At 40.2% G+C, this 26936-nt stretch overlaps 1 protein-coding gene and 1 long non-coding RNA gene across 4 annotated transcripts in view; one reads left to right on the top strand and one right to left on the bottom strand.

The window, feature by feature from the left end:
• The window catches only part of scara5 (scavenger receptor class A, member 5 (putative)), a 78330-nt gene that overhangs the window by 687 nt on the left and 50707 nt on the right, over positions 1-26936 (top strand). The window contains exons 2-4 of one of the 3 annotated variants that reach the window (XM_028605383.1): positions 5379-5492; positions 6406-6527; positions 11283-11411. In XM_028605383.1, coding sequence (XP_028461184.1) covers positions 6416-6527; positions 11283-11411 — 241 coding nt within the window. In that variant the 5' untranslated portion in view covers positions 5379-5492; positions 6406-6415. Of the gene's footprint in view, positions 1-5378; positions 5493-6405; positions 6528-9717; positions 9758-11282; positions 11412-26936 lie in introns of those variants that run through there. The other 2 variants (XM_028605382.1, XM_028605384.1) reach the window with 2 other exon arrangements.
• Positions 10335-15020, bottom strand: LOC114573291 (uncharacterized). Its single transcript, XR_003694877.1, has 3 exons — positions 14813-15020; positions 11327-11490; positions 10335-10404 (listed from the first exon to the last, which is right to left on the bottom strand). It is a non-coding gene; the product is annotated as an uncharacterized LOC114573291 (long non-coding RNA).

Raw genomic sequence — 26936 nt, 5'->3', positions numbered from 1 at the left:
ACAGTTCAAAGGCTGATTTACTGCATGTAATCTGTTAGAGCGGTATGCTACATTACAACAGGACAGGAAATGCACTTTTAATGGAACTCATCCGCAGAAAATATTTGCTTTGTGTTTCGGAGGTCATGGGTAAAGTATCTCTGCCTTTAATTAACCAAGAAAAATGGGCTAATGTTGCACATGGATGGTTGAGCAATGACATGGGAGGGTTCCTATGTATAGAGAGAGAGAGAGAGAGAGAGAGAGAGAGAGAAAGAGAGAGAGAGAGAGATATTGTACTCCAACTAAGCACCCTACTTCTATATTAAGTCATAAAATCGACTCGCAAGTGGGAAATAGTTACATAATTGAACTTATTAATTAACAAACAAATGCACTCAAGTGCATCAGAAATGCACTGACTTTTAAAATTGTTTTAAATTCAGTATGGGAGAGTTGGATTGAAGGGAAAGGGACTGAGTATACTGAGTATACAGGGCCATAATGTGAGGAGGGCCCATAAAGACCTTAGAATGAATACCCGTTGATGTGGGGAGGGGCCCATAGAGAATGCCTATGTACAAGGTCCAGAATTTTGTGCTACGCCCCTGGCTGTTCTGCCAGAGACCACACACCCTGGTTCCCTCGCAGACAATCGAGGTGCTCAGTTGGGGGCAGGTCTGTCAAATGCGGCGACGCATGACAATAAAATTGTCTCCTCTCTTGCTGGGTGAATTTCAATTCTCTATCTCTGCATTTTCTATTGAGTGGACTAGACCCAAACCTGTGTGGAGCTGTGGTAGACGGAATGCGTTCTTTTGACGTTTCAGATGTCTATGGGTTCTTAGCAGCTTCTCCAAAGAGACAATTCCACTCTAAACAAAAAAGTATCCAATATTTTACAAAAAAGCAAATATTAGAGAAAGAAATCCCACTGGACTAAACTAGCTCACTAACTAACTATCTAACTATAAAGATGTTAAAACTAGCTCCACCTTGTCCTGATACAACAATTACACATTGATGCCTCTCTCCAGAACAATCCTTAAAGGTCCCATGACATGGTGCTCTTTGGATGCTTTTATATAGACCTTAGTGGTCCCCTAATACTGTATCTGAAGTCTCTTTTATATAGGCCTTTGTGGTCCCCTAATACTGTATCTGAAGTCTCTTTTTATATAGACCTTAGTGGTCCCCTAATACTGTATCTGAAGTCTCTTTTATATAGACCTTAGTGGTCCCCTAATACTGTATCTGAAGTCTCTTTTATATAGACCTTAGTGGTCCCCTAATACTGTATCTGAAGTCTCTTTTATATAGACCTAAGTGGTCCCCTAATATTGTATCTGAAGTCTCTTTTATATAGACCTTAGTGGTCCCTTAATACTGTATCTGAAGTCTCTTTTATATAGACCTTAGTGGTCCCCTAATACTGTATCTGAAGTCTCTTTTATATAGACCTTAGTGGTCCCCTAATACTGTATCTGAAGTCTCTTTTTTATATAGACCTTAGTGGTCCCCTAATACTGTATCTGAAGTCTCTTTCCCAAAATTCAGCCTTGGTGCAGAATTACAGCCACTAGAGCCAGTCCCACAATTAGTTTCCTTAGGATGTGCCATTTCTGTGTCTGTAGCTATTAAGGAGGAGAGAGGGGGGGCAAGGTGGAGGGTGGGGTTGTGGCCTTGACCAACTGCCACTTTGCTCGTTTGAAAGCCATGATGTCTCTCTCTCATGGGTGGGCCAAATTCTCTGGGCAGTCAAAGCAGAGAAAGGGGAGGTAACCTTGCTCCTTATGACCTCATAAGGAGAAGATTCCTGATTGGTCCATCTGAGCTTTCATTTTCTCAAAGGCAGAGCAGGATACCCAGGGCTCGGTTTACACCTATCACCATTTCTAGCCACTGGGGGACCATAGGCAGGCTGGGGGAATGCATATTAATGTTAAAAAAAATCTCATAAAGTGAAATTTTAATGCCATGGGACCTTTTAAGAAAGTGAAAACATGTTAATCTCTTTAACTGTGGAGGTCCAGGACATAAGTGGACAAAATAATCTTACCACCTGACAATATTTGAGTGTCAATCGTAAATAAGATGGAGGACGCACCACTGTTTTGTGCTTCTTTTTCTTCTTCTTCTTCTTCTTCTTCTTCTTCTTCTTCTTCTTCTTGTTTTGTTGTCGTGCTGCATCTTGAACTGTTTGTAGTGACTGGATGGAGCTCCAAAAAGAAAGGCCTCCAGTCATTTGAGGGATGAAGAAAGTGAAAATCCACTTCCTGTAAGGGTTCAGCCACATTAAATCACCAGATTTCCCTCAGCTCTTCAACACTGTGATGAACAGCTGATATTGTGCTTTAAAGGCCTCTTTGGTGTTTACTCAAAATGTGCAAATGTTTTGAGGTGACGTCGGGTTAGCATCGCTAGTGCTGGCCTTAGCCAACTCATTCACCACTAACGGAGCGAGCTGGAAAATCAAACATTTCCCCGAAAGAGGAGGGCCACAACATAATGGCCTCCAACACAACTCAGCAAAGGCTGTTCTTGCTCGGGCTTTAACTTCTGGATATTCGGCAGCGTTGCCACAACGGACCGAATGGCTTCGCTCCCATCTTCCTCCACCACCATTACAGAACTACAACTCAAACTAGCGCACAACCTCAACGTCATCGTTTTCAGCCACTCCCTCTGTTCGCTGATTTGACTGGTAAAGATTTGACTGGAGAAAACCCAAGAATATACCTCAAACCCAGACGTAGTACTGAAGGAAAATGAAAATTGAGCAGGCATACGTAGGAGGGTGGAGCCAGGCTAGTAAGCCAGGGGTGTCAAACTCATTTTAGTTCAAATTATTGGCCATATACCCTTAATTTGATCTCAAATGGGCCAGACCAGTGTTCTAAGGCCATTGTAGGAAAAATAGATAATGTTACGGTTCCGGGAGTGAGGGGTAATATTCCAAGAAAAAAAATCTTTATTTCTAAGTTATAAATTAACGGAAAAAGAACTAAAATATTCTCTGAGATTAAAATGGTAAATTTGGACTCTGAATCAATTATTTACTGCATAGTCATCCAGTGGGCCTGATTGGACCCTTTGGCGGGCCAGTTCTGGTCTACGGGCCGTATGTTTGACACCCCTGCTGTACGCAGAGGTGTTCAAGGCCTTTTGTCACTTATGGTTAGCGTTGCTGCTCCTAGAGGATGCTCTGGAAATGCACAGGTAGAGGTTCACCTGTTTTTGTTGTTTTGGGTTGTCTGGCCCATTAAATCTGACCCATACCGTGCATATTTACCCGTGTAACAAACCTTCATGAGGTTTTCTTACTTTAGATTTTTGTCTACATTTCATGTGGTGTTTCCATTATTTTGTCCACAGTTTCAGAGATGGAGGTGCCTCTTTGCTTTCCCACCATCTTCTGTTGGCACTGACTACAAAGGCCAACTGAGTGTGTGCGAAAAACTGTTATATCCCACCGAACTCGGTGTTATTTGAAGATTACTCACACACACACACACACACACACACACACACACACACACACACACACACACACACACACACACACACACACACACTGAAGTACGAAGAGTTTAGTGGGATCTCCTAGCAGCCCCAATGGTTTCTGTCTAGTTTCGATCTAAATGTCAACCTGACCCCTCTATCCCCTCTGTAATGAGAAAGTCCAGACTGAGCACTTTTTTACAACTTTGTCAAACATTCACAGATCTGCCGCTGGGGCTTGTGGGAGTTTTAACACCCACCGACTCCTGATTTGAGCAGATTTAATTTTACTCCTCAGAGACGTCTATGGTCTGACACAACCGTTATCTATTTGTTCTGCGTTCCCTTTTCACTTAACTCATATGCCGGCCATATTTGACTTACATTGTGTGTAGCGTGGGAAACTCTACCCAAACCAGAAGAGCAAATGTGCTTAGCTCAGAGTAAATAGTCGGGTGTATGGCTGCAACTGATTGCGATTCATTATCAGTTTTAAGTCTTGACACACAAAATGTGAAATTCAATGTGCTTCTAATTACAAATTGAGTTATGCCATCATAGATTGTGTGCCAGATTGGATTGCTGCACCTGCTGGATGTCATTGTCAACCGTGTGTTACCACACTTCTTGTGGTGATAAGTGGCTTCTGGGACACTTTACTCTCCCAGGAAATGTTTTCATTAGATTTATGTTTTAGGTTGTGAAAGGAGGACGTGTTGGAATCCTGCCGTAACCATATCTGTCAAAGCCCTCTTCATTTTTCACCTCTCGTAATTCACATGGGGTTAAATACGATTCTGGAGTTACATTTTGCCTTTTTAGGAGTCAAATGGAAGCAAAGGAATTCAAGCTTATCCTTTATAAATGAAGGAGATGGACACATTCTTGTGGCTGCTCCTGAAATGAGACGTTTATGTTCATATTCTTGCCAAATTATTGCTAGGATTTTGGATTTAAGGGAAGGTATAATGGAATAAGAGTTCAACTGGAGGATTTGTGCCGTATACTGCACTGTCTATGGCAGAAGATTTATCAGCAGAACGTTTAAGTCATATAGGATTAGTCTCGCTTTGCCAGACTATCCACACGCTGCGGAGTGGAGGAAGGTCTGGCTAGTTCACACAGCATTACGGGATGGGAGAAAAACGTGCTCTGGTTTATTGGCATTTCTTTAAATCACAATCATCATGGGCGGTTCTAAGCTCCACACAGAGCCGCTGCAAAATAGTTGTGCCAGATAACTCTGATTGGACAGATAGTCTAGCTAGCTGTCTCAATTTACCCTGCAGAGATCTGAGGAACCAACCATAGTCCTCATGAATCCACCAGAGTTTAAAATTCCAACAAAAAGTAAAGTGGAAGGAAACGGAAATCGGCAAAAATACATGCATCTGGCGGAATTTCCTGCGGCACCAGAGCAATCCAGGAAGTGGAACGTCAAGGATATAGACTATATGGGATTTACTATAAACCCTACAATCAGTACTATAATTAGTTTCCAACTTGTATAGCATTCACACCAACATTGAAGTGCTACTTACGACTGGGAAACTCAATGTAACATGTCAATGTACAGTATTTTTATCCCTTACATGACCAATCAAGGGCTATTACAGAACCGTCTTGAGTTGCTTGATTGTAAACAAGAGAATTTCTCCCAACTCTACCATCCGCTTCCCATATAATTTGAACCCCCCACCCCCACCCCACAACCGCCCAGGGTGCCTGTTTAGCAGTCGCAGACCACCGACTATGACATCTCTCCATTAGTGCATGTATAGGACCTGAGCATGTACATGTGTATTTCAGGCCTGTGTGTGGTATGTATAAATTATTATTATGAGTTTGGACATCCAGAAAGAGGCTCAGAGTAGAACCAATGTTCATTTGTGTTAAAGGGACCCAGTTAGCTGGCCTGGGAACACCTCAGGATCTCCCAGTAAGGGCAGCAGGACATGGCTATGGAGAGGGACGTGTGGACTTTGCTTACTCTGCTGCAAACCAGATAAACGGTGAAAAAGGGACGTGTGAATGGATGGATGCACCACTTTATCCAGATATCTATCAGCGGTGTAGTTGTAGTTATAGTGTTTCCATTTGGGCTGACACTCAAACACTGTACTGTGTGAAAAAGAAGAAGTTGGCAGAGCAGTTACAGTATGTCTAAATCAGAAATTGGCACTTCTGATGCAGTACTATGAGAAGCAGCAGCCACACACACACCTTATGGCTAGTTGGTATGAAAGGTAAATCAGTTCTTTTTTACCCCATGACCGACCTCTCCACAATGTTTTATGTGCATTTATTCATAGTTTTTTTTTTTAACATATCCTGCTAAAAGGCAAGCAGACAGATGGAATGGGGGCAAACGGTGTGTGTGTGTGTGTGTGTGTGTGTGTGTGTGTGTGTGTGTCTGTGTGTCTGTGTGCGCGCCTGTGTGTATTGTAGCTTGAAATGGGCAACAAAGACAGTCACAGCTCTTACAACTGGCTCACCTGATTCGCAGCACTAGAGGGCACCAATAGAAAACAAACACAAATTTGACCTTCTATACCTGTAAGGACCCTCAATTATAAAATACATTTCATAACCGTAAACCTACACCTCAATACATGGTCTTCCCAAATCCATAAGGAGTAGGCCTGGGAAATAAACTATTCCCATCAGGATTGAAGCATTTTAAAATCAAATAATGGCGATGACTGATGAGAATAACTTTGTGTTCATTTACGTCTAAAGGGGACAAGTGCACCACCTGTATGAAAGTATCTACATTTGTTGATTTTGCCACAGATATTTTTTTCTTAACTTACTTGTACCTTTTGTGACAGTAAACTGTAAAAGATTTGGGTTGGTCAAGAAGAGATTGTTTTGTAATGTACAACAATTTCAGTGGATCATACTGTGTGTAATTTTTCTTTCCAGTCAGGAGGCGATGGAGAACAAGGCCATGTATCTGAGCACATATGAAGAGAGAGAGAGTGGCTCCATGTATGAAGAGGCCTACGATGGACACAACTTGTCCAAACTTAACCTGTGTGACGAAGGTAAGGGCAACACAGATTTCTAACCAAAAGGTTTGTTAAAATCAAAGTCCAACTGCAATCAAAATATGTCCGAATGCAGTAAGAAGCTGACCATGGCAGTTTATGGTAAAAAATATGTTCTCTAATGATAAGGACAGCGCTGAACACGTTCTGGTAGAGATGCACAGAGAGACCGGAGATGTTAAATTGTAGCAAACGCAAACATTTCAAGCATCAGTGATGAATCTCTAGGAATGAATGCCTTTTTTCTCACAAATAGCCATGTTCCAAATAGCTAGCTGTTAGCAAATGACGCTCTCTAGCAAATGGTTCTCCAGAAAGCTGTAAGCAGCAATACTGGAGGCCAAGAAATCATCTTGTTCCGGACATGCATATTTTCAACGGGCACTGCTCTAGTTCTTTAAATTCCCAAATGATTCAATATATATAGGCTATATATGTCAAAAATAGGCGTGTGTAGGCACAGAAGTCTGACATGACTTGCCTACTATACACTAGAAGACTTTGAACAGACTTTGAAAAGACTAAAGTCTGACACCATATGTCATAATATGTAAAGACTGAGGATCTTGCAGGGTTACACATTGCAAGACTACAACTAGATTAGTTTTAAAAAATGTACCAAGCTAGCTAGCTACCGCTGGGGTTAGCTGGTAACTTAAGGGAAAGTTTGCCGATTTTCTTCTCTGTTGTACATGCAGATGAACGGTGGCAGTACCCGGAGGTCGGCGTTTATTCGCCGATAAAACATCCGTTGGATAAAGCGCTTCAGAAGGGTTGAAAATTGGCAACTTTCCCTCTTTAGTCTTTAGCTTAGCGCGCCGCCATAGCAACCTTAAAAAAACACCGGCTCTAGTTGTTTTCTGCTTCCTGTTTGGTGCTAAAGGGAGTGCACCCATTGGTTGTTGACCATTCTCACATGGTTTAACTTCACTACCAAGAATTAAAATTTACCATAATATCAAACGTTTGATGTTGTCAGAACGTCAAGAGTGACTCGGACTGAGTTTTATGACCACCTTCCACCAAACGATGGGACGACGATTGAGACTCTCAGGATTTCATTACGATATAGGAAAGCAGTCTGCAACAGTGAAATCGCTTTAAAAGTTGTTTGGTGTAAGGTCAGAAAAGCAGATCTTCACACACCATGGTTGATTTTCAGAACAGGACTCACACACACACACACACACACACACACACACACACACTAATAACCAATACAGACACACAAGAAGAGGCAATGCTGTCACCGCTTGGCACCCGCTCTCCTCTTGCTATGGTCATTTGTGTGTGTGTGTGTGTGTGTGTGTGTGTGTGTGTGTGTGTGTGTGTGTGTGTGTGTGTGTGTGTGTGTGTGTGTGTGTGTGTGTGTGTGTGTGTGTGTGTGTGTGTGTGTGTGTGTGTGTACAGGTGCAGCTGCAACAAATCCACAGTGTTCTCAGGTTTCGGCCCCGGCGCTGCGAGTTCGGTGGGAAAGTCTTAGCGAACATTAACTGGAGAATATGTTGACATTTTAATGGAAAGCGGACGATGGCAACTCACAACCCACATCAGAAAGACTGTCCTCCTCCAACGTCTTTAATCCTAGAACAATTTCACACCTCATTCAATTAGAGAACATATTCCCTGCCACGGGACAGTTTGTTTTATTGGGGTGTACTGTAGTAGAAAAGAGCAAAACAAAGTAGTAAGAAGGTTTCAGTCAGAGTGGGATCCAACCATGATTCACTAAACTACGTGGCCAGAGTCCATTATGAAGTAAACACACTGATTTATGGGTAAAAAAACAGGGTTTATCCACAAAGATAATTCAGGGCAAATGTTGTCTTAATGTTGTGAACTCTGGCATGAGGTGTTATTAAGCCTTTCCACCGTGGTCTCACTTGTTTATAGTAATTATAACAGCACATTATAAATAATTTGACAATGATATGTTGATGTTTTATATATATATAATATATTAGCATATTTAAAGGTTTAGTACGTAACTTTTTGATAACAATGAATGCCTGTTACATTAACAGGCAGACATGACTCAGAGGGAACACACAGCAGTGCACTCATGTAATTTCCGAACTTGTTTACAATTACTTAATGAATAAATATTGATTATTCTGTCTCTTTTAATGTCAGTTGGAAAAGCTGTAAAGCGTCAATGAACGTCTTTGAAAAACAAACGCCTACCAGCATCTCTTTCTCTCTCTCTCTCTCTCTCTCTCTCTCTCTCTCTCTCTCTCATTTACTCCGAACAACAACATGACGACTGTGGTTTTGAGGGGGAGTTGCAAGTCAATGTCCACTTCAAGTGTTTACGCTAAGCTAATCAACTCGCTGGTCTGGCTCATTAAAGGCACATACATGAGATTGGTATTAAATCAACCTTCTCATCTAACTCTGGACTGGGAACAACCTCAAGCAAGCGTATTAATGTGTGTCTTACACCGGGGCTGGAGGAATACACGTCAGAAGACAGAAAAGTATGTGATAATTTCCCCCTTAAGCTCCAGACTGCTGGTTTTATTTTCCTGCCTGGTTTTTATGAAGGTGTTTGTATGATGTGTAGTTGTTTTGTCTCAGTTCAGCATGAGTTTAACTTAAAGGCGGCTTTTAGTGTAATTTCTGTTCCTATACATTCCAGCCATGTGACACATCTGAGCCAGCTGTGTTTGTTTTACGCTGGAGGAGTGTGTGTGTGTGTGTGTGTGTGTGTGTGTGTGTGTGTGTGTGTGTGTGTGTGTGTGTGTGTGTGTGTGTGTGTGTGTGTGTGTGTGTGTGTGTGTGTGTGTGGCTTGAAAAGTGCGTGTGCATCAGCAACAATCCACCAGTGTCCACTGACAGATTGTCAAGGTCCAAATGAAAGCATGCTGTTGGGAGGCCGCACTGCAAAAAATCAGTGTTTACATTTTAAAGTAAGACTCAAGCCAACATCATGACTGTTCACAGGAAGATCTCATTATAACTATATATAGCTTGTAGCTTGAGTGACACCAGTGGTACAGAATTCAGGCTTTTTTGTGACATTTGGTGTTTTACTAATGTGTCAAACAGTTGACATTGACGTTCACTAAACCCCTCCCTTAACCCCTCCCCTTGAGTATTTGCTAACTGCTAACTGCACACGGTTAGCTTAGCAACCGTAACTAATATCTGTCAAGCTTTGGAGTCTTCTCACCATTCTGAAGAAGTTAGCAGTTAGCAAATACTCGCTAACCAAGAAGGTTTTGAAGGTAATGTCTTTTGCCTATTCAAACCCCAAAACACTAGACTAAAGTTTGTCTGTTCTAACCTGCTAATGTTAGCATGCATGGCTAAGTTGTATGAGTAGGCTAACCTAGCATTTCTTCCAAGTCGAAAAGAGTTAACAATGCTGCTCCTTTTTGTCCATGTGTTCAAAATAGATGATCAATTTTTAGGCTACTGTCGCTTTAGTCCTTTTTCTTTAGCCTTCAGAGTTAGCATATGTAGCCGTTATATAAAACACGCTAAAGACACTTCTGTACTACTCTCAATGGAGGCAAATCAGCTGGAAACATTAAAAAGTCAAGCAGAGACTAAGTTTCCAACTAAAATGAATTGTATTTCTAATTCAATTTAATTATAGCTAGCAACCAACAACTGATAAAGCCTGCTAGCCTTCAAAAGTGGCTAAAAATGAGATGGCTGCCTTTGTCTACTTCTATTTGAAATAGTTCCAAACAATTGAGGCAAAGCACACATTCATTTCTTTAATAATGTTGAGGATAATTACTCATAAACAATACACTTGTGCGCTTATGTCTGAAAACATTTTTTAAATAATAAAATAACCTTTGAAAATCGCTTCATCCTCTTGACCTGAAGGGGATGTACAGCTTAATCCCTGCCTCCTGCCAAGCTATCACACACACACACACACACACACACACACACACACACACACACACACACACACACACACACACACACACACAGGACAAAACACTTCCATCAAACATACGCAGTGCTGTGTCAGTTTTGTCAAGACTAATTCTCCAACATCTGTTTGACCCTGAGAGTAGTGTTAAACGGTGACATGAATTATAGTAATAGCTCCTTAGTGAGTCTGTGTATTTTTTTGAGTTCTGTTATGTATTCATGTATCTATACTTGTGTGTGTTATAAACATTTTAGCCGTGCCAAATGCATACATGATTTCTCATCTAATTTGTATCTGTCATGAGACCGTTTAAACACAAGAAATGTGTTTGATGTTGCTGCTTGGTTAATTGTCTATAATTGTATGTTCTCTAGTGTGCTATGAGGTAGATAACATGATTGTGTGCATTGCAGTCATTAAGTGATTATGTGTATGAGGTTACTTTGGGTTCACACAGTATGTCATTGTACCAGTAAATGTCAGGCTTTATAAAAAAAAAAGCCTTTGGAATTATTAGTTTTAGCTTCGACCACCAGTCCTTGCTTTTATGTACTCTCCTTCCTAACATTTTTGTATCAAGTAACTGGAAAACATGAGCTTTGTTATTGTGAACAGCCTCTCGCCTTACACAAAATGGCCCTGCCACTAATAAACAAGTTTTTACAGGAACGGCTTTGTTTTGTAGAAGGCAAACAAATCTAAACAACATTAATTTGTTTGTTCCAAAAGCCAAATTCCTCCTGCTGTTTTATTTATTAGAAAACCCAGTGTAATGCGACTGCAAAATATTTGCACCTCAATTTCAACTTTTGTATTGTTTTGGACCCTATTTTTTATTTATTCTTTGTCTTGGTCAGGTTCTGGTAAGCGGCGCAGGAAGCAGGATCAGTGCTGTGCTCACCTGAACTCCCTCTCAGCCATCAAGTACGCCATCGTGTTCCTCTACATCCTGGTCCTTCTCACCATCTTTGGACTCTGCCTGGCAGGTAGGGTGTGACCAAGTCTTCCATTAGCTGTATGTCTTGGGCAGTCGTTTAATCCTGGAATTTTGGTGATTGGGGAGCTCTGGAAATACAAGAACTAATTATTTTACCACTTTAGGATGCTTTTCGGAGCCCAACAAACATTTACAATAATACATTAGTCCACACAAAGTGAACATTTAGCTCATTGTTAGAATAATTACATTATCAAAGGATAGACAGAACCATTGAAGTTATTTCAAAGTTCATTTTTACTTGCGAACATAACAAGGAGCCAGTTACAAAACTCACAGCTTAAGTACAGAAGTGACTAATGAAATACTCTCTTACAAGAGCTTTTGTAATACAACGTGTAATGTGATACAAAGTCTATAGTCATAACAAAGTCGCCAGTTTATCTTCAGGGGAATCTCCTCTGCCTGCTCTGCCCTCAGAAACATCCTGTGCCTTTCACAAGGACAGACGATGGCTCCATGGTATCTTGTTTAGAGTAGTCAGTATTATATGGTTTTCTTATGCAAACAGTTTAATAAATAACAAGAGGAAAAGTAGTAACTCATAATTTTCCTAACCCTCATCATTTTAATACTACTACAAAAATGGAAATGTTGTGGTCATATTTGTTTGATGATGATCATGACCTTCTTCCGCGTATTGCTTTCCGTGACATGCTTACTGGTAATGAAGATTATGAAAAGTACAATATACAGTCCACTATGTATGTAAGTACTTAAAATAGTAGCATTACAGAATATATTATGGAATATATACAGCATCTGCAAAAGGAGCTGAGTGTCCACATCACCATGCCATATTGTATAGTATTGTATAGAAAGCGTCTAGTGCCTAACCTCAAATTGAATGAAAATCGAAGTGTTAGATCAGGGTGAAAACTGTTAATATCACACACGATGGATAGGGTAGTTCATACCCGGTATCTATCTTTCATCTCTTCCACATAACTTTCCTTCATTGCCAGTTTGTCCGGCCTCAGTCAGGGAGAAAAAGAAAGGTGTAAAAGAAAGAAATAAAGAAAGGTGAAAGGAAATAATGTACTGTACTGCACACATTGAGAAAGAGAGTATTTTGTCCATCTTTTGTTTTCATAGCTCAGTTGTGCAGATGACATCAGCCATTCCTCAAGGTTGAATTGTAATGTAAAGGACACGCACGCACGCACGCACGCGCGCACATATACACATACACACATACAACCCACAAAAACACTCTGGCATGTGGTCTGAAACTGTACTCCCCTTTTAAACTGTCTGTTTTAGTTTAGCATTGAGAACACACACACACACACACACACACACACACACACACACACACACACACACAATAAATAAACAATCATTTGAAGCATAACCTTAACTCCAGTCATGTAAAAGTCCTGCTGGTGATTTTATTGAATTTATTCACTTGACAAGTTCACTGCTAAGACCTATATCTGTTGAAAAGTTTGTAATATAATGTTTCAATGCCAGAAGTAGCACAGGTCTCTGTATTTGTTTAATGCAGCTTCACTCTGTCCGTAGAGATTTTTCTAATCTGAATCGTGAAATCAGTTTTCCAAGCGCGGTGTACGACTGACCTCTGTGCTTCCTGCTGTTAACGCACAGCTCTGTGCATGAGTGACAGGTTTAAACTTGATTCCCACATGTGAAGTTAGGTATGTCACGGCATTTTGGAAGCGTGACAAGCTTGACTTTTTAGACAGCAACATAAAAGGGTAGAGTAGAGATAAAGCGTGACGGTGGCGGGTTCCCTTTGTGCTGCATGGTTCCCATACTGCCCTAATGCATGGCTGTGGGAGTGCCAGGTTTCAATCTGCGGAGGAGTCCACTATACAGAACGTTTAACATGAGGGATCCTCAGGGTAACGTAAAAAAAAAAAAAGCACCACCTTTAGCCTGGTTCAGGAGTTGGCATCACAACTGATTTTCTAGGAGATGGAGGCCATGATAATTTGGTTAAAGGTGCCCTGCCACACAAAACCGTTTTTACTTGCATTTTTGGAAATATGTTAGGTCCATATGTGTTTGTGTTATGTGGTGAATGTGAAAATGAACTGCTACCTCCTCCGTCAGCTCTGTCAGCTCTAGCCACTGAACAGAAATAAGCAGAGAAATCAGGCCAATTACAAAAGCTGGTCAGTCTGACATCTTATTGCCTGAGCTCATTACTATTCATGAGCTTGCCCAGTTGGGCTGGGTAAAGGATTCTGACAGCCAGGCTCTCATTGGCTAGCTGTTAGCCAATCAGATTCAAACAGCTTAGCTTGTTGAATATTAATGAGAAGTGGCACAAATCGAGCTGAGTCTTCCTGTAGGCTTTCTATACCACGCTAGAAAGGCTTGAAACAAGGTAACCAAGGCATTTTTTCCACAAAAAAATGTTACAGAGTCCATGGTAGAACTTCAGACATTACCACAAAGTAATGAAATACGTGTGGCAGGGCACCTTTAAGTCGTGCAGGTTTGTGCAATGTGTGAGGGTTCAGCTTTCAGCATTCAGCATCTCTTGACTGTAGATCAAGTCAAAACCAGCTGACTGCAAGAAAAGTACAGGAAGTGGGGTTGCGTAATTGAATGATTTTTTTTTTTTGCTTCTCTAACCAATTGTGGTTAATTTAATTGGGCATATCTGCCCTAATAATGTCTGCCTTCTCTCATATATAATAGAACTAGTTGCTCAAAGCACCAAAAATGAAAAGAAAACAAATCTCCAACACTGGGCAACTCACGCCAAAACAATCTAGATTGATAAATAGCACTACAGGTAGGAGGAAAATTCTTATTTTTGACTTTGGGATGAACTTTCCCTTAATCTTTCGACCTTGGAACAGAAAATAACAACGAAACCATCTCACGCTTGTTTTGGAGCTTTCGGCCATACTGTCTTGAGTCTTCTTGTTTTGAAGAGTGACAATTGATGTGGAAACTAAAGTCATTCACTCACCCATCAAAATATTTCCCTAGTTGTAAAAAAAAAAAAAAAAAAAAACAAAGAAAAGCAAATTATCCAGTCCCAAACCACCCTTACTGACTTCCAAAGCTAGATTATGTCTCAATATCACTTTCACACATCACACGTCTCAGTGATTGGCACAAAAAAGTGAAACTGTAATGTGGAAATTCTGACTTGTGAGTTATGGAAATTAGCATTAGCTGTTGTTATTTCATATCAGCCGGTGTGTGACGCGGTGCCGTAATAAATTCCAGCGTCTTCAGAGCTTACACTGCTGCAGTTCCTCCTCCGGGTTCATTTGGAAAAACCCTGGCGTGATGCCACAGTAGCCTCATGGCCAATCCGTGTGTGTGTGTGTGTGTGTGTGTGTGTGTGTGTGTGTGTGTGTGTGTGTGTGTGTGAGCTTTGGATGCGTGTCAGACTTTATGGCCTACCTTCTGCGAACCCTGCTGTGGCCTCCTTGCAAATGCCAGCTCTGTTATTACAGGAGAGGAAGACAAAGAGAGGCTGATAGAGACAGAGCGAGAAGGAGAGAACAATTAAGGAAGATAGAGTTAGAAAGAGGAGTGACTGACCCAGAAACAGGTTTAAGAGCTGTCTGGCTTCAGACCAGCAGTATCCTGGAGAAATCGACTGCTCTCACTGATCCTAATTTCATTTCAAGACTCTCCTCCCCTCGAGCCTCCCACTCACGCCGTAACCACACTGCTGATGCCAGTATTCCCAGGCACAGAGATGTAGTTTAGACTTTGGAACGGTTTCAATGTCGTCAAAGAGGTATTTAGTTATTCAAGGCTTTTAGATGAGGTTGGTTTAGAAAATCAAACCAGGCTTTTCAACCGGCCTCTTTTAAATCAAGGGCCGGCCATCAAGGGCCGGCCATCCAAAAGCTAAGTGGCTCCAGCGTAACGTCACAGGAGGCCCATTCGCCACATACACACACAGTGCACGCACAAACACACTCACAGTGGCTGCCAGTTTTCCGATGTGAACACAGATTCAACTCTGTGTTATCCACATTTGCTTTTTTTTTGTTTGAATTCTCACTTGACTTTTAGTTAGTTTTTTTCCAGCTCTTATGCTGCCTCCTTTTGGGTTTCTCCCAACTTCATTGCTCAGCCAGCGTCTCCCGTCAGTTAAACACATCCGTATTTCATAGCAAAGCAGGATCACGGAGCATCTTTGGCTGGAAATATCTGCATTCATGTCATTATAAGTATAGCGCATCTGATCCTAAATCTTAGTTTTTGACAAGTGAAGGGGGGAGAGTGGTAAATGGAAACAGAGACGGATAGAACCAAAATGACGGAGGATGAAAAGGCCAGCTGCTCCATTTATCATGAGGCCTTATCAGTCCATTATTTTAACAAGCGTATCTCCATGCAGATAGGACAGTGCTCTCAGTGGCAGCATAGAGATTGGTCCATGATTGAAAGGTCACGTGTTCAATTCCGCTGAAAATCCGTGTCTATTCCTTGAGCCAGAATCCAGACTTTTATCATCTCAGAGGCGCCTGCCAGAGAAACCTTTTGTCTTTGTAGTCACTTGTTGTAGCCAACACAACTCAAGAGGAGGAACTTGAGAGACATGTTTGATTTTTTTAGCTCTTAAGCTGCACTAGACAACTGTGCATGTTAGTGGCCCAAATGGTGGCATGATGTAACTTTTAAACACTTTACTTCCCAGAAACCCTGTGGGCTGACCTGCGTAAGTTCCTGAGTGGGAACAGTTGTTTACACGTACAGACTCGGAGCTTTCTTTTGACCTCTCGAGAGCCTGAAGCTTTTGTTTGCTCATGTCTCATTGAGCAGTTTTTTTATTACTGCTATCGGCACACGGTAAGTTTCCATGCATCGTTTTCCTTCTTGGAGTCCTGTTAGCTCTTTAACATTCTATAATACTAGTGCAGTGCCCGTTGAAAATGTGCCTGTTTGGAACCGGCCGATTGCTTGGCCTGTGGTATTGCTGCTTGTAGAATTCATCAAAAGCAAATTGTACCCCAAAATTACTTACAGAAGGACCCCAAACCACTTAATATGCAACTCCCCTGCATACCCTACTACTAACTTACTGATTAACCTGACAGAGAACGTTGCAGATTCAGAATGCAATCACAAAATATATCAAAATGAAAATGTGGAGTAATCAGACATTAGAGTCATGGACTCATGGCGGTGCGCTACCCAACTGGCCCGTTATGAGCGCTATTCAGCACATATCTGCGTTAATCAACCACCAGAACCGGACTGTGTGTGTGTGTGTGTGTGTGTGTGTGTGTGTGTGTGTGTGTGTGTGTGTGTGTGTGTGTGTGTGTGTGTGTGTGTGTGTGTGTGTGTGTGTGAGAGAGAGAGAGACGGTGTTGTGTTGTATGATCGTTAACAAATGTAACACTTCAGCAGAGGTGTTCATTTCCATACAGGTTTAGTGGCTTGATAATTAACTGTGAAGTAGGGGATTTGATTCCCGGGGTATTTTGGCAACAGTAATGTTATTAGTTAGCAGTAGACTTAATTAACCGGGGGTGAGTCTGATGAAAAGTGCTGTGTCTGCCCAGTTCAGCTCTGAGATTTTCTCGCATTGCACAGCGCTGTGAAGGAATGATCTCCAAAATTAGGTTATGTTCTGCCTCTGGTTAGAAGTGGTGAATGTAGGCTAGACCTCACAGCAACTTAATACTATATAGTGTCTGGCTTTTGTTTGATATTTAGTGTTGGAAAATGGCTTTTTGTTGAGTTTCCTCTTAGTGAAAAAATAGACACGGAAAAGCATAGCGCTTTTTTTTTCGCCAACCTTATTCCACACAACAGTCGCAATGTTCCTTTCAGCTATCCGCTCGTGCTCCAGGAAAGTGAAGAAAAGTAAGTTTGGTGTATCCAGCAATCATGTAGCTGACGTTGGAAGCAGGAAAAGAGTCTCTCTCCCCCCCTCCCCCCTCCCTGCATTTGGCGTGCAAGTTACCTTCCCACCAAACACGCCCCCAAACACAGACAACGATGTGACTCAAAAACAGTGTCTGGTAGCCTGCCTATAAGTGACATCACGCTCTGTCTGACACTTGTTGTCTGTAGCTGGTTGTGCTTTGCATGTATGGTATTCTGAAACCTCCTTAAATTCAGGAATTGTCATTTGTTTATTCAAAGTCAAAGACAGTCCAAAGTAGTGCTACTTTGCACATTTTTGTGGGTCGGAGGTAGGGCTGGGCGATATGGAGAAATATCACGATATTTTTGACCAAATACCTCAGTATCGATACCGCAACGATATTGTAGTGTTGACTATTGCTTTCACAAAATATTTACACAATGAGGTTTCTGATAAATAATCATCGGTAATGTGGGAAGTGCCAGGATGCTATTTATTTAAAGGTTTGATTCAAAATGACTCACTTCATTTCAACAATTTATTTGGACAAAGCTTTGTCGAATCCTCTCCAAAAAAATAGCTGAATTCTTGCATTCTTTAAATTCATTTTGATTTTTGATGATGATTTTTTTAATGGTCCACAATATGTCCTACATAAAATTGAAAGTCACGTTAGGTTCAGATTGAAATAAAAAATAATTGGACACTATATGAGTATGTGTTGGCCTATAGACTACAAATCTTCTAATCTTAATTACGTTCAACTATTTTCTATGTGTGGGTGCGAAGAAATGAAGAGACAATATTATATGACTTCCTTGGTTGCGAAAGGAGAACAACTGTCCCCATTTGTTCATTGTTTGTGTTCAAAGACAGTCCCATCAGTTATCATGGACAACTCTCTCTCTCTCTCCCTCTCTCTCTCTCCCTCTCCCCACTCTCTCTCTCTCTCTCTCTCTCTCTCTGAAACCAAAAAGCTGAAACAGAAAGTTGTGACGCGTTCTAGTTGCTCAAATTGTTGGATTAAAAGTGTAAAGCTGATTTTGTTGTCCCACAGAGCGTTACACTTTTAATGTTCAAGTGAGCTTTATTCTACAGTATCCGGCTGCATTGCATGAACCAACACCTCCTCTTGGTTGCAATTGATTGGTCTAATCACAATGTGATGCTGAACTTTCCTCAACTTTTCTAAAAAGAAACCAGATGCAGAGTTTTGTCTAAAGCTGCCGCTTTTCTGTTGTCTCTCCATTGGAGAAAGTTCCTAAGCTCTTTCAGATGTTTTTCTCTTAGTACATCCAAGGTATTACAATAGCTTAGTTTGCAGATACGATGCTGTAAAACATTACTGCATTTACAGAAGAGGTGTTGGACTAAACTATGTCGTTTTTAAAACGGCACAGAAATAGACGTTTGATTGCTGTATTAGGTGTTTTCACATGTGGCTACAGTATGTGCGTTAAACAAATTCAGTAACAATCCAGAGTTTTATAATTGTAATTCAGTTCTGCAGTGCATTTGACATCACATCTACTTCAAATGTTTTCAGCAGGTTTAAGATTAAAATTAGGAACATATTTTTGATATCCGGTCAGTCTGAGGGCATAGAGAACCATCTCTGTACCACTAACAAGTCATTATCATCATCAATTCATGCAATTTTACCGTAATACACAATTTTGTTCTTAATTATTGTCCTTGCATGCATGTTGACTCATGCAAAAGGAACATAAAACAGTTGGTTCTCTTGTCTTGTAGCAGAGCAGAACCCTTTTGAAAAAAATTATCTAGCATTGTGCTCGTATGGTGAATTTAAGGACAACTCTAGAGTCTATGAAATATTCCTAAATTTAACTGGATTTTTCAAGTTCAAGTTCAAGACCTTCAAGTTCAAGACCTTTATTTGTCCCAGAGGGGCAATTAGTTTTGCTGCAGTAGCAAAGTAGTACCCAAACAATACATGACAACAAAAACATTCAACATCATTAAAATTTACAATACACATCCGACAAATTGATATATTAATACCACTAACATTTAAATTTAAATTTCAGTTCAGTGCAGATGTTACCTCTTTTATCAGAATTTATCAAAGAGATAGCAGAGGGTACAAAGGAAAATGTATATCTATTTGTTTTGGCTGAGGCAACATCTTAAATTCTGCATGCAGGGGGTGAGAACTACAAGACATGATGGATTCCGCCTTTTTCAGTACATGTCTATTGTACAGTTCATTTAGTTTTACCTGTTGAATCCCGATAATTTTGCTGCTAACTTTATTTACCATTGCTAATGTGTTCTTCTGTTTTAAACTAAGAGAAGCATACCAGCAAATACATGAAAAAGTAAAAACAGACTCAATGAAAGATTTATTATTATTTCCTCATATTCATTAGCATTATCAACAACTCCTAGCCATAGAGGAATCCTCTTATCTCTGTGGAGGGCTGGGATGTTTTTGGTTGCATTTTGGCCTGACATTGCTACAAATATACCTTGTGCTATATCTGGAGCCAGTTCTCAGAATAACAGGTTGTGTAAAACACCCAACAAACACACCTAATAGCCAGAGATTGGCCCATGTATGGCCGTGCAGACAGAGCTTGGACTGATAACTTTCTGGGTGGTTTAAGCAGTATTTAACACATTTTATATCTGTGTTCATTAGCTGGATGGATAGCAAGTAAGGTGTTTCCACCTATCCTCATAGGCACTATCATGCAAAATTGATGTTTTTTGGCCTTGTGAGTCAAATTAGTTCAATGACTTACATCCACCTTCCATTTGTAGAGGATATCCACAAAACAAAGTCTAGTTTTACAGACACCTGTAGTATTTTACAGGGATGACTGAGGACATGAGCCCGCCATGTTTATAGAGTTATCTTCCATTTTGCCATGGCAATGGACCTTTTTCACGGCAGATATTTTGACTTGTCATAGCAGGAAAAGCACAGCTGAAATTGGTAACCTTAACGATGGCGCAATTCCATCAAGTGTCCCAGTAAGCTATTTCAGTGAGTCAGCATGAACAATACCAGGACCTCTCCTAAGTGGAATGCAGCCATCATTAATGGTTTGAATACACAGGTGCTTTTCCTACTGTGACATGTCAACATGTCTGCCGTGAAAAAGGTCTCTACTGTATCAATACCCAGACGGCAAGTATCAATCTTTTATTATATAGGTGTTCGTCAGTTTGTCTGCTTTACAATCCCATTTTGCAGCATTAAAATTAAGTGAGATAAAAAAAAAAAGAGAAATGTATCTTTTTAGATGAAACAGATGTTGACAAAGTTTCCTATTGGGGACATAATTTGAAATTGTGAAAAATTTGACGTTGGAAAAAAGGTAATAAATTGCAACATATTGCAGAATATTGCAACATGTTTAAAATCGCAATAATATCGTATCGTGATGTATGGTGAGGCCTTTGGTGATTCCCACTTCTACTGCAGATCTTCAAGTGCTGCCTTAATGCCTCCCTTCCACTTAAACTTTAGGTACAGTTGAGTCATGTTTTCCAGCAAACATGAAGCTTACAGGTTTGGCATGGTGGCGCTTTTTTCCTCAGCCTGTTAATTGCTGGAAAACATGATGGTGGGTTTGTTATTATTCTTTAAAGCCACGAAAGCCACTATGAGCTTGAGTTTTTGTCTTTCATTGATAGGCAACAGGCATGTTATTGCCAAGCAGAAATAGGCAGCTGGCCCTGAAACAGCCTGGGGTTAGTAGTAGTTTGTAACTGTTTGTTATCATCATTATTTTGTGTTTTACGTCGGCTTTTAATGCTACAGCTAAATTCTATTTTGGCTCTAATAAACGCGGATTATTTATAGTTCCCTGTTCTGTCGCCAGCAGTTGGTTTCAGTTAAACATTCCGTTGCTATAGCGACCATAACTGGCAGTGTTCCATGGAAGTCATGACGTCACATTTGAGCTAGCCTCTGTTCCACTAGCCTCTGTAACAAAGTTTGTTGATTTAAAGTGCTCATATTATGCTCATTTTCAGGTTCGTAATTGTATTTAGGTTATATCAGAATAGGTTTACATGGTCTTATTTTTAAAAAACACCATATTTTTGTTGTACTGCACATTGCCGCAGCTCCTCTTTTCATCCTGTGTGTTGAGCTCTCTGTTTTAGCTACAGAGTGAGGCATCTCACTTCTGTTCCTATCTTTGTTGGGAGTCGCACATGCTCAGTACCTAGGTAAGGACTACTAGCCAGTCAGAAGCAGAGTATGAGGGAGTGCCACACTAGCAGAGGTGAGCATTATAACATGTGTTACAAAGTGATCACGTTTGTCTCTGAAGTAAAGGCTGGACTACAATAGAGCTGTTTGGAGCAGTTTGTGAACAGAGTTTTCTGTTGGAGATGGTAAGTCCCTTTGGACTTTGTGCTTTTTCACTTTGTAAACCTATAACATGCACAAAAAAAGATATATAACACAATAAACGAAAGGGAAAAAGCATAATATGAGCACTTTAATAAATGTAAAAGACAACTGGAGCTTATTTCCGGTTAAAGATGTTCAGAAGAAGATTTAAAGTGTCTTTGCAGCAGCAGCAGTGATGGAAACGTTGTGTTTAAGGAGGTAAAAAGCAGCAGTTTGTTCCTCTTGAATCTGGTTTAACTCCAGTCAGACTTTTTAAAAGTGAAGCAAGTCAGCAATTCTCAGCTTTTCTACAAAATAAACCGCATATTTTTCCCCAAAAAAAAAAATAAATAAAAAAAACTTGCTTCTATAACTCAATGCAATCTGTTATTCAACAGTTCTTTCATCGGTCAGATCAGCATCCACTGATTTTGACAAAGTTAAACAGTGATTACCTTGTTATCACAGAAGAAACGTGGCGTGGTTACTCACGTCATCATCACTTGGTTTCGACCATAGCCATAAAATTCACCAAAGCTGTCTACTAAAGTAAAATGTTTCCAATTTTTTTAAGCCATAATCTAAAAACTTGTATGGTGTCCGCTTTTCTCTGTCCTGCTGTTAATGACATGTCTGAACTAACCACAACCCCTCGACTCGCTCATGGACTCGTCTCTTCAGTTTAGCCGTGACGTTTAAAAACGTGAAGGTCTAGGGCTTATGTGAAATAATCTTTGTTGGTGCTAAAGGCTGCACATTTAAGAAATTATAATTTAACCCAAACCTAAACTTCAACTGAAGTTTCCCTCAACCCCTCTCTGTCTTTCTTTTATATATGTAGGAGGTGCTGTCTTTCACCAGTTTTAGCAAATTCTGTATATATACTTTTGGTCGAGCCCTGGAAGAGTTTTTTTTTCTGCTAAAGAGGATAGAAAGAGGATACTCTTTCATTAAAAAACTCCAGCCAGTGGGTCTTTTGGACAGTGGCGAGGCAGAGGACATCGACATACTTGACCATTAAAAAAGCAATGACTATTAATAATTTTAAACTAATAATTTTACCAGAACCACAGACTTTACACTACTTTTAGCTCTGTTGCTGTTATTTTAGAAAGCACACACCCTTTTACAACATGATACCAGATAAAAACCTGTCTTAAATGTAGATCAGATGTGTGCTGCTAAGTTTGTCCGTAGAAAAACTTTCAGAGGGCAAATCTGACACCACAAAGTGCATCTCCTAACAACTTTAAAGAGGAACTTTAAAGGCTAAACCACACCCTTGGGAACACAATCAACATTTTTGCTTCTGAAGTTTAGGTGTCTCTAAACTGGCTCTGTTTATGTTCGACATGGATGAGAAATTCCTTCCCCCAGACACACTAAATCTTCCATCACTGACCAAATGTGTGCCAGAAGAGACACTTTTATCCCTATACATGCAGACATTGGCATAAGTTCAATGCAAATAAATACACAAACTACAGTATATCATTATGAGACAGACACAAAAAGGCACACTCAAACATGGATACAAAGACACCCACGCACACACCTACAGACACATGCATAAAAAAACAAACATACTTCTATGTACAGCACACATACTGTACACATTTGATGTGACACAAACAATCATAGTCACAAACATGTACATGCACACAGTTATTTACACACATACTTGTGCTCACACATGCATAATGCACGCACAGACTAACAGATATTCAGGGCACAAGCACTGCCACAAACCACATACATGACTGGCACTACACACACACACACACACATACATATATATAGACATGTATGTCACATGTACACACAGTCTCAGGGCCCCTAAATTGACTTTGAGAACATAAAGCCTCTTTTAATGAGTTTCTGTACTGTGTTCATGGTCCTTTCTGTAGGGAAGTCTGGAGAGGATCCAGCATTCCCAATAGGAGTCTCATCATAAGAGGAGGAACGAACACACACACACACACACACACACACACACACACACACACACACAAAGAAACATAAGGAGTAAAGTCAGTTCTTTATTCTTCAAAATGAGAGGACCCAAAAGTGAACAGCCTCATTCAAGCAGCCAAAGTCTAACACAGGCCATTAACATGTCAAGACTAATTGGACCAGACCTCATTCTCTCTCTCTCCCTCTCTCTCTTTCTGTCTGTCTGTCTCTCTGTGTTTTCTCAGTGCAGCAAAGATATTTTATGCTGTCTTGATGCAGAAAACGTTCACTCAGTACAGAAAAAAATGCATTAATTAAAGCAAGTGGTGTCACCATGGTTGTGTGGTTGCATAAACATTAATTGATGCATTATACTTTTAGGACTAGTGTTAAAGTAGTGTAAATTTTGTCACCTATTTTTAATTTAGTCTTGTGCCAAATGTCCTTGTTAGTTTTATTCATAGTCATTTACTATACTATAGTCATATTTAGTCATTCACATATCGTTTTTTGTTAGTCAAGTTTTAGTCGACTGAAAGTTTCGTCATTTTAATCTAGTTTTAGTCAAAAGAAAACTCAATATATCTTAGTCAAGTTTTAGACAAAACATGTTAGTCTTTTTTTAAATAAATTATTTCTGAGATTATTTCTGATAACCATTTCAGTCAAACACCTGAACCCCAAAGACCCGAAAAGACAGAGGCTCGCAGTAACAACACAAACTCATTTGGAATATTTTGAAGGCGTAACAGCTGAATATTCTATCTCATGATGAAAAAGACTGATTGTAGACAAAAATGAAGAGAGATTTTATCTTAGTTTTTATTTTATGCAAAACATTTTAGTCTTGTCTTTTTTTTTCGGCAACAATAATGCAAGTTAATTTAGTCTTAGTCAGCGGTTTTTGGACATTGGTGAAGTCTCGTCATCGTCAAAATTTTGTTGACGAACATATTTAGTCTTGTCTCGTCTGATGAAATGAACGCTATGTTAAAGAACAGCATTTCCTTTGTTCTTTGGTGTCATCTTCAGCTAGCCTGACAAGCCAGATCCACATCCAGATGTAGGGTCTGGGAACTCACCATTGACGGAGCTCAATCCGAGGGGCGGGATAAGCGGTTGTCTTTCAAATTCCCTCTGCACGTAATAGGATAGCGCTACAACCAATCAGAGCAACGAAGAAGGTAGCGGAGCTAGTTGATAGATTCAACTTTTGCCGTATCCGGTCGGCAAAACTCTGAACACATCTTCCTTTTTTCAGAATGATTTCTGTGCCGTTCTTTGTTCTTTTATCAAAGAAAAGCTTAACTCCAAGTCTTCCAGAAGACCGATGTTCCCAGCAGCAGCAGCCATAAGCCCCGCCCACCGACTCTATACACAATGTGATTGGCCTGACCAAAATTTGTTTTTTTCCAGCTCGCAAGCCAACAGAGAGTGCCTAGACTGACCCTGGCTGCAAAATAAATTTGCTGCCACTAGGTTGCGTCTAGATTTCTAGGGTAATGTTCAGCGTGAAACGTGGCCAACATTACTGACAATAAAGAACAACAACAACCCACCAAATCCTAATAAATCTTTCAAATACTATTTTATGAGGATGTGGGACGTTCATATTATTTTGTTTGTTTGTTCCACCATTCAAGACTTTTCCGTTTCCTTAGTTCAGCTCATAGCTGCTTAACTAATTCACATTTAGTTGTTGGATAGCTGGATTGGAACTTAAGTTACAATTTAGTTTCTGTTTTCACAACAAAACATATACATGATACTTGAGAAAAACATGCTGTAGTTTTTAGGCGTTTCTGTGTATGAAATATGGATTTTCATAAATATTTACTTTAGCTTGATTTCTTTTTCTCCCCGTTATAATAATAAAAACCATTCTAATGCAACACTTTATCATACCCAGCTGACACCGTTGATTTGAAAAGAATAAGTTGTAAACATGCAGAACTACACACATTCAGTTCAGTTTTAAGCCAAACAAGTTCATGAGATGCAATAAAGTGGAACACTGCAGTGCGTAAATAACTCCAACACAAATAAAAACAGCGAGCCTCAGTGATGCAGCTCTCCATAAACCGCTACAGTGATTTTTCAATCTGCAGGAGACGGGGGGTTAATGCTTCAGGGATTTCAAGAGCACGATAGCAGGCGCCTAAATTAGTGCTATTTTTTTTTATTTTTTACGAGCATACTAATTAAGCAACAACAGATTCCAAAGAATGGGTAGGCTGAGCTCAAGTGTGTTACACACACACACACACACACACACACACACACACACACACGAGAGTTTGTAGGTAAATGAGTCAAGGAGGAAGAACATAATTAAAAAGTATCAACCTTTCACAGCGTAGAGAACCTTAATAACTTCAGATGTAGTTGTTGCAGAGTATTGGTTCAGGTATTAAAGACCATCAAGTCAATCAATTAAGGAATCAAAGCAGGTTTAAATCCTGTGTTTTCATTTTTGGTGTCAGATCGTCATTTATTAATAGTAAGTTGTATTTTTAAACCAACCAGTGAAACAAAAGAAATTAAAAGTCTTGATAATATGCAGTGGATAGTAGGCACTTATTGCATTTGTTAACCTAAAAGCAGGTAGGAAGAGAGACTTAGAACTGTGGTATTAGTGGTGAGAGTCAGTTGATCCATTCATTGAAATCCACCCGAACGTCACTGCAGGAAACACACAGAGACCCCCACAAAGGCAGAAAACAAGTGCTTCTATTGTACACAAAACACAAACACACACACACACACACACACACACACACACACACACACACACACACACACACACACACACACACACACACCTATAGTCATTCAGCCTCTCACAGCAAGAGCCTCACTTTGATGTCTGCCACATCAGACAGGGTCCACGCTTAGAAATTAAAGCCAACACCGCTGTCACTTCATTTGGACATTCCTGCAGCAGAGTTACAGCTGGCTGAACTTAACACACACAACCTCCACCAGACTTGACTTAACTTGAATCCACAGTGAAGAGACATTGTTGTTTAACCCTCCATGAAAGGACCAAATAAACAACAAAAATTACACTCCACAACATCTGCCAAGTTAAATTTTTAGTTTATACATTTCAGCCAGTTTTAATAAACAAAAATTCAACCGCTCTTTTCAGAAAATATATTTATAGTACATCTAGTGTAATTCTGTGTTTTAACAGTGATGTTTACTGTGTGTAGCCACAGCTGCAGAACCGGGCGATGACTAGGCGTTAACCCTTGACAGCAGTTACGCATAAGTGGGTTGCATGCAGCGGTGTGGTCTGTGTGATAATGGTGCCATTCCCATTGAAACAAAACAAAATAGCTTTAGTTATGTTGCAGAAAATAACTCAA

The sequence above is a fragment of the Perca flavescens genome, chromosome 18, assembly GCF_004354835.1.
Source record: "Perca flavescens isolate YP-PL-M2 chromosome 18, PFLA_1.0, whole genome shotgun sequence".
NCBI classification, from domain to species: domain Eukaryota; kingdom Metazoa; phylum Chordata; class Actinopteri; order Perciformes; family Percidae; genus Perca; species Perca flavescens.
The sequence above is the reverse complement of the archived record's forward strand: the minus strand, read 5'-3'. Positions and strand labels throughout refer to the sequence as shown.